The sequence below is a fragment of the Emys orbicularis genome, chromosome 6 (genome assembly GCF_028017835.1).
Source record: "Emys orbicularis isolate rEmyOrb1 chromosome 6, rEmyOrb1.hap1, whole genome shotgun sequence".
In the NCBI taxonomy this organism is placed as follows: domain Eukaryota; kingdom Metazoa; phylum Chordata; order Testudines; family Emydidae; genus Emys; species Emys orbicularis.
Window position 1 is genome coordinate 44,034,006 of NC_088688.1, and position 16,595 is coordinate 44,050,600.

Here is a 16,595-nt window from a genome sequence, read left to right on the forward strand (position 1 = left end):
TTTACGTATTCAAAGTATTTTTTACAAACTAGTTCTTATTCACGACTTCAGACTAGACACCTGAAAAGTTTCAGCTTATGAAGTTCAGCCATTTGAGTTAAGTGCACATACATCTTTACAGCAGAAAATATATTTTCACTCTTCCATAACTCAAAAAAATATATATGTTTAACAGTTTGTTGAAATTTCCCATGGGGTTACAGGACAAATTGCTTAATGTACAATTTAGCTGAAATACTTCAAACAACTTATCCACACATTTTAATGTATTTAAATCTCTCTTGACTGGACTGTTCCTATGCAATAACAAAAGTGTAAATGATAAATATGTCTAGCATTCAAGGCCAGCAAAAACTTCAGCTCTTATCCACACCACCACTCTAGTATCTCCTTGCGTCTCCCACTAATTTTCACAAATTAGGGAACATTTATCAGTATAATATAAAGTATTGTAACTAAATACTGTAATGCCCATGTCAAATTTACTAATTCATTAATCATGTAGGCAGGTTCAGAAAGGGCTTCAGGCATAGAGTGCTACTTGGAAGGATGCATAGTGACCACAGTATCATTAGCAAGGTTCCACTGCAGTTCTAGAAAATATGGGTCATAGAGGAAAGAGTAATATTAGACACCATCATTTGGCTCTCACCCCAACATGTCTATAAGCTTATCTTAAACAAGCTAAAGGGAAGAGTTATGTAACAGAATATCTAAACTGAGCAGATCACAGCAGGCAGTAAAGCCACTTTGGTGCACAATGAACATGATAAACATTTTTTCCCCCCTCTTACAAATTATTGAGGTTCTACCTGGCTTCAAGATAAGCAGTTGCATCTTCAGAAAAAAAAATGTATATTTTATTGCAGAAAAATCTAAATATTATAAGCTGTTCTATACTAAAAGTGTATGGGAACAACGAAGTAGCATTTCTAGTTGTTTAAATCATATTTTGCACTTCACTGAATCATGACAGTAACTACCTTTACTGGATATCCTCACTTACCATTCATTAACATTTTATTCCTACTAAAATTAGAGTCTGAATTAGAATTGAACTATTCACAGCAAGTGATTTATTTACTGACGTTAGACTTTTTGGTTTGTAAAGAATGTTTACAAGTTTTCTTGCTATTTGTAGTTGCTCAAAGAACATTTTATGCAAATATATTTCAACCTATGAGTTTAAAATATGCTCTTTGTTTCAACTGTTTCATCAACTATTTCTGGTGTCACTGATCATATGATGTTTTACTCTCTGAGCAGCAGACAAACATTTCAAGGAAAAAACTCAAAGATTTCAAGACAGCCAGGCAAACGCTTCTGGTATAAACTTTTGTACCAACACATTATGCATTCTTGTGGACAAAAAAATAAAAAAGTTACTTACACAAATGTTCAAAGAAAATGAACAAATACATTGTGAATACATTCAAAAGCAATTAACTGTTAATTTAAATCAATGTTCATGATTGCATTATCTTCCCAGTTGTATTCTGAATTGATGAACACAGCTGTGAACTACTCAACTTGTTATATACTTTGCTCTTCCTCACATTCCAAAAATGGAGAGAAACCACATGACCAATCCATACTTATTTTGTCATCTCTAACCGAATACAGCTTATTCATAGGTTGACCTTAAACCCATAGCCCAACATCAATTATGTAACTCAAAAACACTTGCTATAAAAATCAGCACCCCTAACCCCTCCCAGGACATTTTAGAATCTATTTTTCCTCAGTAGGGAATATATAGTTTCAAGTAACATGCCTTCATTATACAGTTTTTGATTTAAAATTCTAATTCAGAAGAATGAATTCTGAACGTAAAACATTTTCACATTTAAATAAATAGGTAAGATTTAAAAATAAGACCATCTTTCATCATGCCTTTATTTAGTCTCCAATTCCGCAGCAAAATCCACTGGATATAAGCAAGGCATTTATCAAATCAGCCCTTGCTTTGTTAAAGAGCGTTTGCCAAGTAAAAACCTGCTGCCTTCACTCAGAGCTGCTGTGTGAAATCAGACACGAGGCTCATAAGAGGGTCTGGTAAACAGAGAGGAGTTTCAGTAGATTATTTTCTTTTGAATACACTTCCAGACTACTTTGCACTGTGCATTAGACTTTGATATACTGAAAGTGCAGCTTTGATAATTTGGAATAAAAAATTGTGTTATTTGAAGAGATCCCATTTACTTATTAAAAGTTTACACACTCAAAAAAACATTTAAAAGCACATCTTCAGCAAGTTGAATTATGTACAAAACATTATGAGAGTGAAATTTAATCAATCGCAAACCAGTGTATGAGAATCAAATTGTGTATTGTTTGCCAATATTGCTTCATAACAAGTTTATTTGAGCTTTTCCATGTGTGGTGCTTCTGGGACAATCTCCAAGTCACAATTTCACATCTTATTTTCCCTTTGATTTTATTTATAATTTGTATTACAGTGGTGCCTAGAGGCCCCAACTGAGACTGGGGTCTCATTGTGCTAGGCACTGTACAAACACATTTTAATTGACAGCCTCTGCTTGAAAGAGTTAACAGTGTAAATAGACAAGACAGACAAATAGTGAGAGGGGAAAGAGAGGCATAACAAGGTGAAGTGACTTGCCCAGGATCACACAGCAGGACAGTGGTGTAGCTGCGAATAGAACCCAGCTCTGAGTCCCAGCCCGGTGCCCTACCTACTGGACCACGCTACCTTTGTCATAAGAATTACTTAATTCTACCCGATATGATGTATATTAATTTAATTTTAAAATCTACTGTCTTCATTTAGAAATGATCTCTCTCTCAAACTGATCACCAAGTAATATTACATTCTTCTCCCCCCCGCCAAAAACCCTGTGACAGCTGACCAATTAAGCACTCAAGCCAGGTAACAGCATTGAGGACGCAGATGAAACTTTAATTATGTCCCATGGTGAATATCCATTATGATACAGTCTTCAATTATATGGTCATACTACTTCTAAATTGTACATTTTCCTCTATAACACCTATATTGTGTGTTGCATCTTGTAGTATTATGTATTACTCTGTATAGGCCAGAAGCTATGAAAGCTACTTATAGGATTTCTACATACAAATCATAATTATTCTTTAATCTGTACTATGTTGTATAATAGGTCAATAGTGAAAATTCACTGGAATATATAGGTTGCCTCAGAGTGAACTAAGTGCATAGTTAACTACCTCATCCCCTGAAACGCAACTAAGTTGGGAATGGACGACAGGGGATGGATCACTTAATGATTACCTATTCTGTTCATCCCCTCTGGGGCATTGGCCACTGTCGGAAGACAGGACACTGGGCTAGATGGACCTTTGGTCTGACCCAGTATGGCCATTCTTAAGGAAGGCTCTTCTGCTTGTTGAAAAGTAGTATCATATCGTGTGTGCTGCTGATTAAATTATTCAATTATATAGAGAATTGAAAGATCATTAGAGGTATTGGAGCATTGCAGTAATGAAAACAGCGTTAAGTATGTAAGTATGAAAAAATATAACAGGAATCTATATGCTGCAAAAGAGTTTGATATACTGTAGAACATTTGTCTTTTTTTATATGAATGCTCAACCATACAATATTCACGTTCTCTTAACGTGAGAATTTTTTAAAATAAAAACGTCCAGGTTTCATTATTTTCTTTTAAAGGAAAATATTCCAGAATGGTATCACAATGTGCTCTATTTTGGAAAACTGAACACTGAAATAATTCATGCTCTTCTTGAAATCTTGTGCTCTCACAGTTTCCATGACATTGTCCTCTCCTATCTCTAATTGCTCATTCAGTGTGTCCTTCGGAAGATTCTTAATGTGGGGTTCTACAGGGCTCTGTTGTTGGTCCCCTTCTCGTCTACCGCTATACCTTAATTCTGCGTAATCTCATTCGCAAACACAAATTCAACTACCATTCTCTATACTAAAACTCACCGATCTACCTCTCTACTCCAGACCTCTCCTTCTATCCAAATTAAAATCTTGGCCTGTCTCTCTGACATCTCTTAATGGATGTCTGCCATCACCTCAAACTCAACATGACTAAAACATAACTCTTAATCTCTACTACCTCCTCTCTCAATCACTGTGGACCACACCACCATCCTGCCTGTCACTCAGGCCAGTAACCTGGTCATAGTCTTCAACTCAGGCCTCTCTCTCTCTAGGTTCTCACATCCATGTCTAAATCTTGTGGATTCTTTCTGCATCACACCTTCCCTATCTAGCCACATAGCTAAAACCTCATCTACGCTCTTCTCTCACGTCTCCGCTACTACAACATCCTTCTCTCTGGCCTTGACAAATGAAATCTTGCCCTATTCATATCCATTCCAAATGCTGCTGTAAAAATCATCTTCCTAGCCCATCATTATGGCTGTCACCCTGTTCTTTGCATGCCTCCACTGGCTCCCCCTTCTTTATTGCACCAAACATAAGCTATGTTTTCATTTTCAAAGCCCTTCATGGCCTCTCTCTACCCTACCCATCATCTTACAATTTACTGTTATGATGTCAACTCCTTTCTCCAACTGACTCATGATACCAGTCTCCAATCAGCCAGTTATTACATTTTCAAACAAGTATCTTCGTGTTTTCTCCCATGCTGCCCCTCATGCTTGGGAGCAGCTCACTGTGAATATCCACAAAGCTACCTCATTATCCTCCTTCAAATCCCTCCTTAAAACTGTTTGTGATGCTTACAAAAAAACTTGTCAAAGGTTAGGTGGCTGGTATGCTGAGACCACTGCCTATCATGCTGACCAGTACTGTCTCATTGTTTTCTTGTACACCCCATCTCTTGTCTCACACTTAGATTTTAACCTCTGTGGGTTAGGGACAGCCTTTTTGTACTGTGTTTGTCCACCTAGCACAAAGAGGTCCTGGCCCATAACCAGGGCTTCTATGCACTACAGTAATATACATTTTTAATTAAAAAAATACCTTTCGTAACTGTTGTTCTTCAAGATGTGTTGCTCATGTCAATTCCAATTAGGTGTGTGTATGCCGCGTGCACAGTAGCCGGAAGGTTTTTCCCCCTAGTGGTATCCATCGGGTCAGTTCAGGTGCCCCCTGGAGTTGCGCCTCCATGGTGCTGTATATAGGGTCCTGACGACCTGCTGCCACTTCAGTTCCTTCTTTCCCGCACTGCTCCGACAGAGGGATAGACAGGTGGGTCTTGGAATGGACATGAGCAACACATCTTGACGAACAACAGTTACGAAAGGTAGGTAACCGTTTTTTCTTCTTCAAGTGCTTGCTCATGTTGATTCCAATTAGGAGACTCAAGCAGGAACTTGGAGGCGGGGTTGGAGCTCATGGGTTCGCTGACTGAAGCGCCGCTCTAGCCTGCTGGGTAATGGCATAGTGATAGGCAAAAGTGTGGATTGAGGACCATGTCGCAGCCGTGTAAATTTCCTCGGTTGGAAACCAGGAATGCCATTGAAGATGCCTGCGCCCTCATGGAGTGCGCTGTCATGGTGGGGGCAAGCACTTTAGCCAGATCGTAGCATGTGCAGATACAGGATGTGATCCACAATTAAATTCTTTGGGAAAAGACTGGGAGTCCCTTCATTCTGTCTGCTACTGTGACGAATAGTTGAGTAGCTTCGTCTGTTTGATATAAAAGGCCAATGCCCGGTGAATATCCAAAGAGTGAAGGTTTTGCTCTCGGCATGTGGCTTAGGGTAAAAAACTGGAAGAAAAATGTCCTGATTAACATGAAACTGGGAGACGACCTTCGGGAGGAAGGCTGGGTGCGGTCGAAGCTGAACTATAACTGTCCTTATAGAAGACAGTGTAAGGAGGTTCGGATGTTAGGGCATTAAGCTCTGACACCCTCCTGGCAGAGGTTATTGCCACCAGAAATGCCACCTTCCACGAGACAGAGAGCAAAGAGCATGTCGCTAGTGGTTCAAAGTGGGGTCCCATTAGTCTGGAAAGAACAAGGTTAAGGTCCCAGTCCAAGATCGGTTGTTGTACTTGAGGGTATAATCTGTCAAGTCCTTTAAGAAAACATCCAACTATCGGGTTGGCGAAGACCGATCGGCCAGCCACGCCTGGGTGAAAGGCGGAAATGGCAGCCAAGTGGACTTCTATTGATGGCACAGAGAGCCCTTGTTGCTTCAAGTGCTGAAGGTACCCAAGATAAAAGGCATTGACAAGTGCGTAGGAGATGTAGGTTTCTGCGATGACCAAACTGCGAATCTCTTCCATTTGGGTAGGTAGGTGGCACTAGTAGACTGTTTCCTACTACCAAGGAGGACTTCCCTAACTGGATCAGAGCAAGCAAGCTCCATCAGATTTAGCCATGGAGCTTCCAAGCCATGAGGTGGAGAGATTCGAGGTTGGGATGCTGAAGACGGCAGTGATCCCAAGTTATCAGGTCCAAGAGCAGTGGCAGAGTGATCGGAGTGTCTACTGACGGCTCCAGAAGAGACATGTACCAGTACTGACACAGCCAGGCTCGAGCTATCAATATCACAGAGGCTTCATCCCATCAAAGCTTGAGTAGCACCTTGTGAACGAGTGGAATGGGTGGAAACACAAAGAAGGTGGGCCTTCTCCGAGGGAGAAGGAACGCATCTGCGATTGAGCCTGGGATGTGATTCAGGAAGGCACAGAACTGCAGCCACTTCCTGTTGTGTCTTGTCATGAACAAGTCTATTTGGGGAGTTCCCCACTGCTGGATGATGGTGTTCAGGACATCCAGGCGGATGGACCACTCGTGATTGTGAAAGGACCTGCCGAGATGGTCTGCCAGCTCGTTCTGAGCTCCGGGGAGATAAGATGCCTCCAAATGTATTGAGTGGGTTATGCAAAAGTCCCACGGTTTGAGGGCTTCCTGGCACAGGGGAGAGGAGCGTGCTGCCCCCTCTTTTTATATAAAACATCGCTGTTGTATTGTCTGTCATGACTGATACACATCTCCCCTCCAAGTGAGTTTGGAAGGTCTGGCCTCAGCAATCTGACATTGATGTAAAGTGAGAGCCCCGCTTGAGACCAGAGGCCCTGAGTTCTGAGCTTCCCCAGCTGCGCTCCCCACCCCATTGCTGACGTGTCCATGACCAGGCAAAGTGATGGTTGAGGTCTGGAGAAGAGAATCCCTGCACACATGGCTTGCTGGTTGAGCCACCCATAGGAGAGACTCAAGAACTAGCTGGGAAAGAGTGACTACCTTGTCTAGACTGTCCCGGTTTGGTCAATACACCAATGCCTGCCATGCTCAAAGGGGTCAGAGCCTCAGTCTGCCATGCTGCACTACATCAGTACAGGTGGCCATGTGGCCAAGGAGCTTCAGGCAATTCCTTGCCATGGTGGTAGGAAAACATCTGAGATCTTGTATGACGTTGCAAAGATTCTGAAACTGTGACTCTGGTAGGAATGTTCTCGCCTGTCTTGAGTCCAACACTGCCCCTATGAACTCTATCCTTTGAGTGGGGGACAGGATTGACTTCTGCACATTCAGTAGAAGGCCAAGGTTGTCAAAAGTTGATCTTATTAGACTTACCTGCACCTCCACTTGTGTTCTAGAGCGGCCTTTGATCAGCCAGTCGTCGAGGTACGGAAACACCTGCACCTGGCACTTCTCCAAGAAAGCAGCCACGACTGCCATGCACTTGGTGAACACCCAAGGTGCTGCTGACAGGCCAAAGTGGAGGACCGTGAACTGATAGTGATTGTGGTTTACCACAAACCTGAGAAACCTTCGGTCAGGCGGGGTTATGGATATATGAAAGTATGCGTCCTTCAAGTCAAGGGCAGCATACCAGTCCTCCTAGATCCAGGGAAGGGATAATGGAGGCCAAAGAACTTCAGCTTCTTCATGAATTTGTTCCTGAGGAACCTCCTCCATCGCTCCCGCTCTTAGTAGCAGCTGCACCTCTTGCATTAGGAGATGCTCGTGAGAGGGTTCCCTGAAGAGGGATGGGGAAGGGAGGGTGAGCGGGAGGAGATAAGCTGAACTGGAGAGAGTATCCCAGTTCTACCATGCGGAGCACCCAGCGATCTGACATGATCCAGGCCTATGCATGGTAGAAGTGGGACAGTCGACACGAAAAGGATGGGATAGTTCAGTGGCTCTCAAACTTTTTTTTACTGCTGACCTCTTTCACATAGCAAGCCTTTGAGTGCAACCCTCCCTTATAAATTAAAAACATTTTTTTATATATTTAAAACCATTATAAATGCTGGAGGCAAAGCGGGGTTTGGGGTGGAGGCTGACAGCTCGCGACCCCCCCATGTAATAACCTCGTGACCCCAGTTTGAGAACCCCTGGGATAGTTGGATGTAGCATTTGAATTGGTGCATTGCCCTTGGGTGCACCTTCAAAAGGCTTGTTTTGGTCCAGAGGACTGTTTCACCTGCCCAGAGCCCTGAGCAGATGAAGGAGGCGGCCTCATCCTGTGGTTTCTATTACACCTCCTAGAATAGTCTTGCCTGTTCTGAGGTTGGTAGAATCGAGGCAGAGGCTGGGGGTATGGTGGCCAAGGGACTTGAGAGTGGCTCTTGAGTCCTTAAGCCTACGGAGCTGTGAGTCCGTTCTCTTGGAGAAGAGGGTTGAGCCCTCGAATGGGAGGTCCTGGATGGTCTATTAGACCTCATACGGGAGCCCTCATGCCTGCAGCCAGGAGCTTCTTCTCATGGCCACCCTTGACACCATGGTCCAAGCGGCCAAATCAGCAACATGTAGCGTTGCCTGTAGCAAATCCTGTGCCACAAGCTTGCTCTTCTCCACCAAGGTGGAAAAAACTCAGCCCTCAAGTCCTCTGGCAGAAGCTCTGAACTTTGACATAGCGCCACAGGAATTGAAGCTATATCTGCTGAGGATTGCCTGGTGGTTTGAAATCTGAAGTGGGAGCCCCCGGTAGAATAGATTTTCCTCCCGAGGAGGCCCAGCTTCTTCGCCTCTTGGGCTTTAGGTGAGGGTCCTTGATGCCCTTTACGTTCACGTTCATTCGCCGCTGCCACCACTAAGGGGTCCAGTGGTGGGCATGAATAAAAATGTTCAAACACTTTAGAGGGGACAAGATATTTCCCTTCCCTTTTCGCCGTAAGGGGCAGGGAGCCGAGGGTCTGTCACAAAGTTTTGGTGGTATCCTGTATGGTCTTAATAAGCTGCAGGGCAACTCGGAGAGTCACCAGGGGGCCAGGATGTCTATCATGGGGTCCAAGGACTCAGATCTCCTCGACCTGGAGCCCCAGGTACTGGGCCATCCTCTTCAGGAGCTGTTGGTGGACCCCACTGTCCTTGAGTACAGGAGCCGTGGAGGTTCCAGCCACTGCTTCATCTGGCGATGACAAAGACAAGGCTCTAATCAGAACCAGCTCTTGCTCCTGGCCTTCGGCACCGAGAGGATCATGCAGTGCTGGATCTTCTGGTGCGGTGACTGGTGCAGCATGGGGCAGCTGGTCTCTCCCTGTCCAATCTGGAGCGTAGGAACTCCGATCTGTGCTGGCTCCACCTGGACACAAAGGACTCTGGCTCAGAGTCTGATTGGGAGGACTCGCTCTGAGAGGACCACGGAGGAGCAGTGTCGGGAAACTGGGGACCGGTGTGACTTCCCTGCTGGTTTACAGCTGGCTTGCCTCAGAACGGCACCAAAGGTCTCAGGGGTGTCATTGCCTTTGCGCTCAGTGCCTGGTCTCGCCTGGATGAGGAAGGCAGTGTCATGAAGGCAATGAGCTCTCTCACCGCCTCGCAGATCTCTGGCGTGGAAGGCAGCTCCAAAGCCTCTCCGCGACTCTACTGGACAGGGGAGTCCTGCAGACCCAGACTCAACTGACTCCTTGTTGGGGCAGGAGTTAACTGTGCTGGGCTAGGTGGTGCTGCGCTTGCGTGGCCCAATGCAGGCCTCACTCTGCTCGAGTTTTTCCGTCCCGGTCTCAGTGTGGGTGAATGCCCTGTCCAGCGCCTTCTTCTTGCAGCGCATCGGGGACTGGGAGCGGTGCTCTGCACTACTACGTGCGGAGCCCCTCTGCAGGGAGCCCTGCTAGTGCCGAGCGTCTCTACCAGAGTCCTTTCTCAGCGCCAAAGTCTCCCGTTTCGACGCCGGGGCACTGTGCATCGATGTAGAGATGCTAGCATTGGCTCGGCCAAACTTGGCTCCGAGTGGGAATGGAGAGCAGCCTCCATCAGAAGGATTTTTAATCATTGGTCTCTTTGCAGATCTTGCAAACAGTCCTTCTGATGCGATTCCCACGGACTCTTCAAGCAGAAAGTGTGAGGGTCGTCCCTGGGCATAGGCTTGCTACAAGCTGCACCGGGTTTAAACCCTGGGGACTGAGGCATGCCCCGGTGCCGGGGCGGGGGGAGGGGGGGAAGGGTAGGAAAAATGGGGGGTAAACCCCAGAATAATTCCTTACTGGAATTCTAACTATACTATACAATGACTAAACTAACTACAACTAACTAACTGATTTAACTATTTACAGAGAACAGTCTGAAGACCACTAGAGAGAAGGCTTGCCGAAGCAAGAGAAATGAGTGTGCTAGCTAACCATCACAGGCGGTAAGAAGGAACTGAAGTGACGGTGGGTTGGCAGGACCCTATATACGGTGCCATGGAGGCGCGACTCCAGGGGGCGCCTGAACCAACCCGACAGATACCACTAGGGGAAAAACCTTCCAGCTACTATGCACACAGCGCACACATTCCTAACTGGAATAGACATGAGCAAGCACTCGAAGAAGAACTGCAGATCATGTAAAATGTACTCTGATCTGCACTAAACAGCAGTTGATTTCCAGGTGAAATTTCAAGGTGTTTGTTTTGACCTAAACTGTTTGGGTCAAACAGGGGGTTGTTAGGTCAAGCATCTCAGTTAATATAAGGTGCACCTATGAAACAAGGGAAGAAGCCACTAAGTAACCAGGACCCAATCTACTTCAGGTCAAAATCAATACCTTAAGTTGCATCCAGAAACTCTGAATCTCTTTGGAGAGGGAAGTATCAATCTAAAATAGCACACTAACAAATAGCTGGCTTTAGGACAATAGAGCTATTTGATTTTTGACAGACTATTTTGCAGATTAAACTGAGGTAGTTTATTAAACAACAGTAGGCACACATCTCACTGCCAAGCTTACACAGACACATTCAAGTGCCGTCATGTGTCCCTTTCCATTTCTTTCTCTCCTTGCTCTTCATCACCCCCATCCTGCCTCCAAACCATTCCTCTCTCTCTGCTGATCAGTCTTAAAATGTTAGCATGCTACATCCAAGCATGCAGCATTTTCACCTATTGCAAAATGCTAAACACAGGTAGAAGTTTATCACTTACTCAAATTCTGTGGCATAATATTTGAAGAAGCCCACTAATAAGTCTCCAAGAGTTGATCCATTTTTGGAGAGGTAAGGAGGAACGGTGCGTGGAGCTTGATGTACAAGGTGCAGCTGCATAGTAGGATTAAAAGATTCCTGTCAAAATAAAAGAATAGAGAATATAGCCTTTCGTAAAGTACATGCTGCATGACTGCACTTCATCTAGGTGCTTTCAAGATCAGACACACACACACACCGGAAAGTTGCCCATCATTTATTTAGCAAGTGCTGTAAGTGTACATGGCCCAGTTTCTATTTACCAGAGAAGTGCCCTATTGTTCCTCCTACTCCTCTGTTGCATACAAGTAACTCCACTGACCTCAAGGAGAATTAATCATCCCCTGCATGGGGACAGTCAGTATATGTTATTGCCTGTGCTCCCTTTCCCTTCATGAAGCTGCCTAAGAACTGTCACATCAGAAAAATCTCAAAATTGAATTTTTATTTGCATACCCACTATGACAGACAAGGTCTGAAAGGGAGGGGAAACTTATTTCATATTGCATAGTTAGTTTTAAACCAATATGTCAAACCCCTCACTCCTATGTGACCTTGCATCTTCCCATACAATGATTTCAAAGACTGTGGTAGCATTTCCTCTAATCAAGTTAAGTGAAAACATTAAAAATCATTTAACAACCAACATATACCTGACTATATAGTCCATAGCACTTTTGTTTTTCCACCAGAATATTGGAGGCTGACCACAAGAAGAGTTGCCTTTACCAATTCAGAAAGTTCTCCACCCAAGACTAAATAACTTAAAAAAAAATTAAACAAAAGAGAAAATTTAAGTAACAATTTAACTTTCCTAAACATAAGCTGGGCATGTTAAAATAGCAGCAAACAACTGCCAGTCTTGCCATTTTGCATACAGGTCCTGTATTATTAATTATTATGTTTAAGAGAAACTTGTACAGCACCATATCTTGCAAATTCACCTCAGAATATGGAGGCATGGCAGAAGGAATCGTAAGAAAGGGGATGTAACTCATCCTTGTGTTCCTAGCTAATGCAATAGGTTTGAAAACCCTGTAATATGAGGGCACATATGAAAAGATTCTAGTTCTTGAATTGCAACTTTAATACTAATTGTATTACTTTTTAAAAAGGAAATGTATAGAAATTAACAGACTTCCGAAAGCAATCTTGCAGCTGGCAAGAGAAGAAATTAGCAAAAACTGAAGTAACTTCTTCGGGTCACTTATTTATTTTTCTGTTTGTTATTCGTTTCAATGTGCTTACTAAGCTTTCAGAAAATAAAACTGAAATTTACAGCAAGCTTCTCAAGTTTAGCAGTACTCCAAAAAGGTTTTTGAGCACCATCTCCATGTTCAAAATAGACAACCATGTGTAAAATGGTCAGGTGTGCTCAAGTGGTTAGATCAGCAGGACAGGGTTTGGGACTACTGGATTCTGTTCCCATTGTTGCCAGCTTTGCTGTGTAACCTTGGATAATTAACCCTCTCTGATAAAGATCACTCTACCAGTTACCAAAAATATTGTTCCTCTTCTACCTCACATAATTATGTCATGTATATTCATTTATATTATAATGTCCAGAGGTCCCCATCTAATACCTTACAATCTAAAAGACACAGAATACACTAAGGGCAGGGATGTGGATATCACATACAAGTAAAGTCACATTCTCTATCAATAGGCACTCAGTAAACATCTAAAGATCCTGCAGTGTTCCATACTGTTTTAACATCAGTTTCACCAGAAATGTAATACCTGAGTGGAAGCTATCCCTATAGTTTGCTGTGGGTGTGAACAGAAGAGCCACAACATATAGTAACAAGGACCTTAAGATATTTCCCCCTCCTCACACACACAAGTTGACAATTGGGGTTGCTGCTCTCTAAAAATACAGAAAAAGGTGAACATAATGAAGTTGCTATTGCAGACATTTATTGCTTCTACATTTACATGCTCTTACTAGACACTTCTGAAATGGAATCTGGGATTTATCGCGGGCTGTTCTGTATTCGAACAAAACACCAAGATCTTCCCAACTTCAAGAAAAATCCACCAGTCTGCACTGAGGCGGTCATATTGAACTGGTAAGGAATTAGGCTACGGGAGTATTGCCCCATTTATTTTACAGATTAATAAATGAGCTATTTTCATTAGTACAATTACTAGCTCACACTTGGATCAGCACCTGACCATGGAAAACATACAGGCATTAATCTAAATTAACAAAACTTGACCAATATTTAAAGAACGTGATGATGACAGTCCCTAGTTTTTATTTATGGAGCTAAAACAAAGAAAATCCAGATTGCCATGAAAAGTAATCTACTGCCAACAAACAGTTATAGTAACACCATCAGTCAACACATCAGGCATCACCAGGGTAAATATTTTAGCCAAGAAGAAAGCACAAACATACACAGGAAAAAAAAAGTAAAGGATGGGTGAAAAAATATCAGATACCATTTGTCATAACTATAAAGGGAAGGGTGACAGCTCTCCTGTGTACAGTGCTGAGATCCCTCCTAGCCAGAGACTCCAAATCCTTTTACCTGTAAAGGGTTAAGAAGCTCGGGTAACCTGGCTGACACCTGACCCCAGGGACCAATAAGGGGACAGGATACTTTCAAATCTTGGGGGGGGAAAGGCTTTTGTGTGTGTCCTTTGTTTAAGGGGTTGTTCGCTCTTGGGACTGAGAGGGACCAGACATCAATCCAGGTTCTCCCCATCTTTCTAAACAAGTCTCTCTTATTTCAAAATTGTAAGTAAAAGCCAGGCAAGGCGTCTTAGATTTACTTTGTTTTCTCAACTTGTAAATGTACCTTTTACCAGAGTGCTTATCTTGTTTGCTATACTTTGAACCTAAGACAGAGAGGATTCCTCTGAGCTCTTTAAGTTTGATTACCCTGTAAAGTTATTTTCCATACTGATTTTGCAGAGATGATTTTTACCTTTTGCTTTAATTAAAAGCCTTCTTTTTAAAAAACCTGATTGATTTCTCCTTGTTTTAAGATCCAAAGGGGGTTTGGATCTGTATTCACCAGGAGTTGGTGAAAGGAAGGAGGGGGGAAGGGTCAATTTCTCCTTGTTTAAAATCCAAGGAGTTTGGATCTGTATTCACCAGGGAATTGGTGAAAGGTTTCTCAAGGCTTCCCAGGGAGGGAATTCTTAAGATGGTGGCAGCGGACCAGAGCTAAGCTGGTAGATAAGCTTAGAAGTTTTCATGCAGACCCCTACATTTGTACCCTAAAGTTCAAAGTAGGGATACAGCCTTGACACCATTATCACTAGAATTTTTTTTTAAGTTGGCAACCAAAGCTTAAGAAGACAAGTATTTAGGAAAGCTAAGTTCATAGACAACTTACTCATAATATAGACATCCTAAATGTTATAATAATCAAATAACTGATGGAATTTTCGGGTATATCTATTGTGCCTGCTTCTTCACTAAATTTACTGCTTACCAGCAATCACACAGGCACCAGCATAGCAAATATGAAAAAGACTTCTCCTGTGACAAGCTGGAAATGCACCACATTCAAAAGATCCAAAAATGCCAGCCACTATTCTCAGCCGATAAGAACAATTCTTAAACTTTCTGAAACAGAAGCCCTGTTTTCTAATTTCTGCTTGTCACAGTGAATGTTTTTTTTTAAATAATCTTTTGAAAACTGAAATCAGGTTTTTAAAATATATATACTATTTTTAAAATAAGCCTGTTTGAAATTTAATTTGAATTCATGACAACCTATTATCTTTTTATCGTAATCTAGTATCGTCTAAATAAAAGATATGTTGAACTAATGAATCCTAATATATTTTAACTAATAAGTTAAGGGGGCTTATCTAAAAAAAACAGCAGCAAGAGGAAAACATTTAACTAAATTTGAAGGTCAAGCTTTATAAATACGGCACAATGTATCATGTATTGTATTACCTATTTTCAGGTTTAATGACGAGAATACTACTATTTATTTTTTTCACCAAATGCCAGTACTTTGTTGTGCCTTAGTTGTTGAATAAATGTATGTTAAACTAGCTATATAATTGCTTAAATAAATGTGTATAGTTATAGTGTGTGCTCCTGTTTTAGCAAGAAGTACTACCAAAACTAGTCTAAAAGCTGCATTTAGCTGTACAGTAAATAAATCAAATCACTATGTTTTAATGGTTATACCAATGAGAATGAAATTTTCATTTGGAAAATAACTAAAATATACAAATGGTTAACATGATTTTTCACTTGCTGATTTAGTGATTTAAATCAAAGAAATTTATCATCAATCCACCCTCATTCCTCCAAAAAACCAAACTGCAGATCACGTATTTGACATTACTGCCAGGAAAATGTTTAAGAACTTTGAGGATACTCCCACACCTCCATAAGGTTTCCCAGGAACTCCAAGGGCTGCTGATCACCAGTTGACAAAGTTAATCAGGCAAAATACCACTCTTTAAATAGATAACTGGTGTGAGCTTGCAAATTCTTTAGGGCTGAAATTCATTATTCCAGCTTTATGCATTGATTGAAGAGCTAACAAGTGTCCAAGGATGGTAGCTCCCACAACTAAAACAAGCTGTTTCACTGACAGAGTAATGGAGATTAAGGACTACTTCAAAGCTTTTATATAATGTATAAGATAGCACACACTAGCTTTAGCTTTTGCAGGTCATGAATTCATATAATGAAAAGTAACATGCATGTGCAAGAATTCCTTCCTCCCATGTGGGGATGTAAAGTTCCATGAGAGGGTAAGGGTCACGATGGGACACTTGCCTGGCAATAAATCATGGCCTTATGTAAGGCCCCCTGATGGTTATATAAGATGAGGCCTTATGTAAGGCCCCCTGATGGTTATATAAGATGAGGCCTTATGTAAGGAACAATTGAACCAATCGGTGTGGGGCTGTACATGTGATAAGCACATGATTCTCCTTCTTGTCCAATCGGTGGATGGGTGATTGTAGCCTAATTGTGTTGTGTAATGTTTAGAAAGACTATAAAAGAAAGCTTGTAATAAACAGATTCAGAGTTCAGCTTGCAACCACATTGGTCGTGTGCTTTATCCGTTCCCCACACTCCCACTTCTCCCTTTGTAATTAAATAATTTTTCTTCTGACAGGTTTTAACAAAAAACATTCCTTATGTGAATACTAGGCAGCTAAAAAGACAGTTACCTTTTTCCGTAACTGGTGTTCTTTGAGATGTGTTGCTCATGTCCATTCAACTTAGGTGTGTGTGGTCACCACATGCACCGGTTCCGGAAGTTTTTTCCTCC

The 16,595-nt window shown here is 42.3% G+C and overlaps 1 protein-coding gene across 1 annotated transcript in view; it reads right to left on the reverse strand.

Moving 5' to 3' along the window:
• Positions 1-16,595, reverse strand: part of TENT2 (terminal nucleotidyltransferase 2) — a 75,535-nt gene that overhangs the window by 9,218 nt on the left and 49,722 nt on the right. The window contains exon 12 of the mRNA XM_065406097.1: positions 11,297-11,433. Coding sequence (XP_065262169.1) covers positions 11,297-11,433 — 137 coding nt within the window. The remainder of the gene's footprint in view (positions 1-11,296; positions 11,434-16,595) is intronic.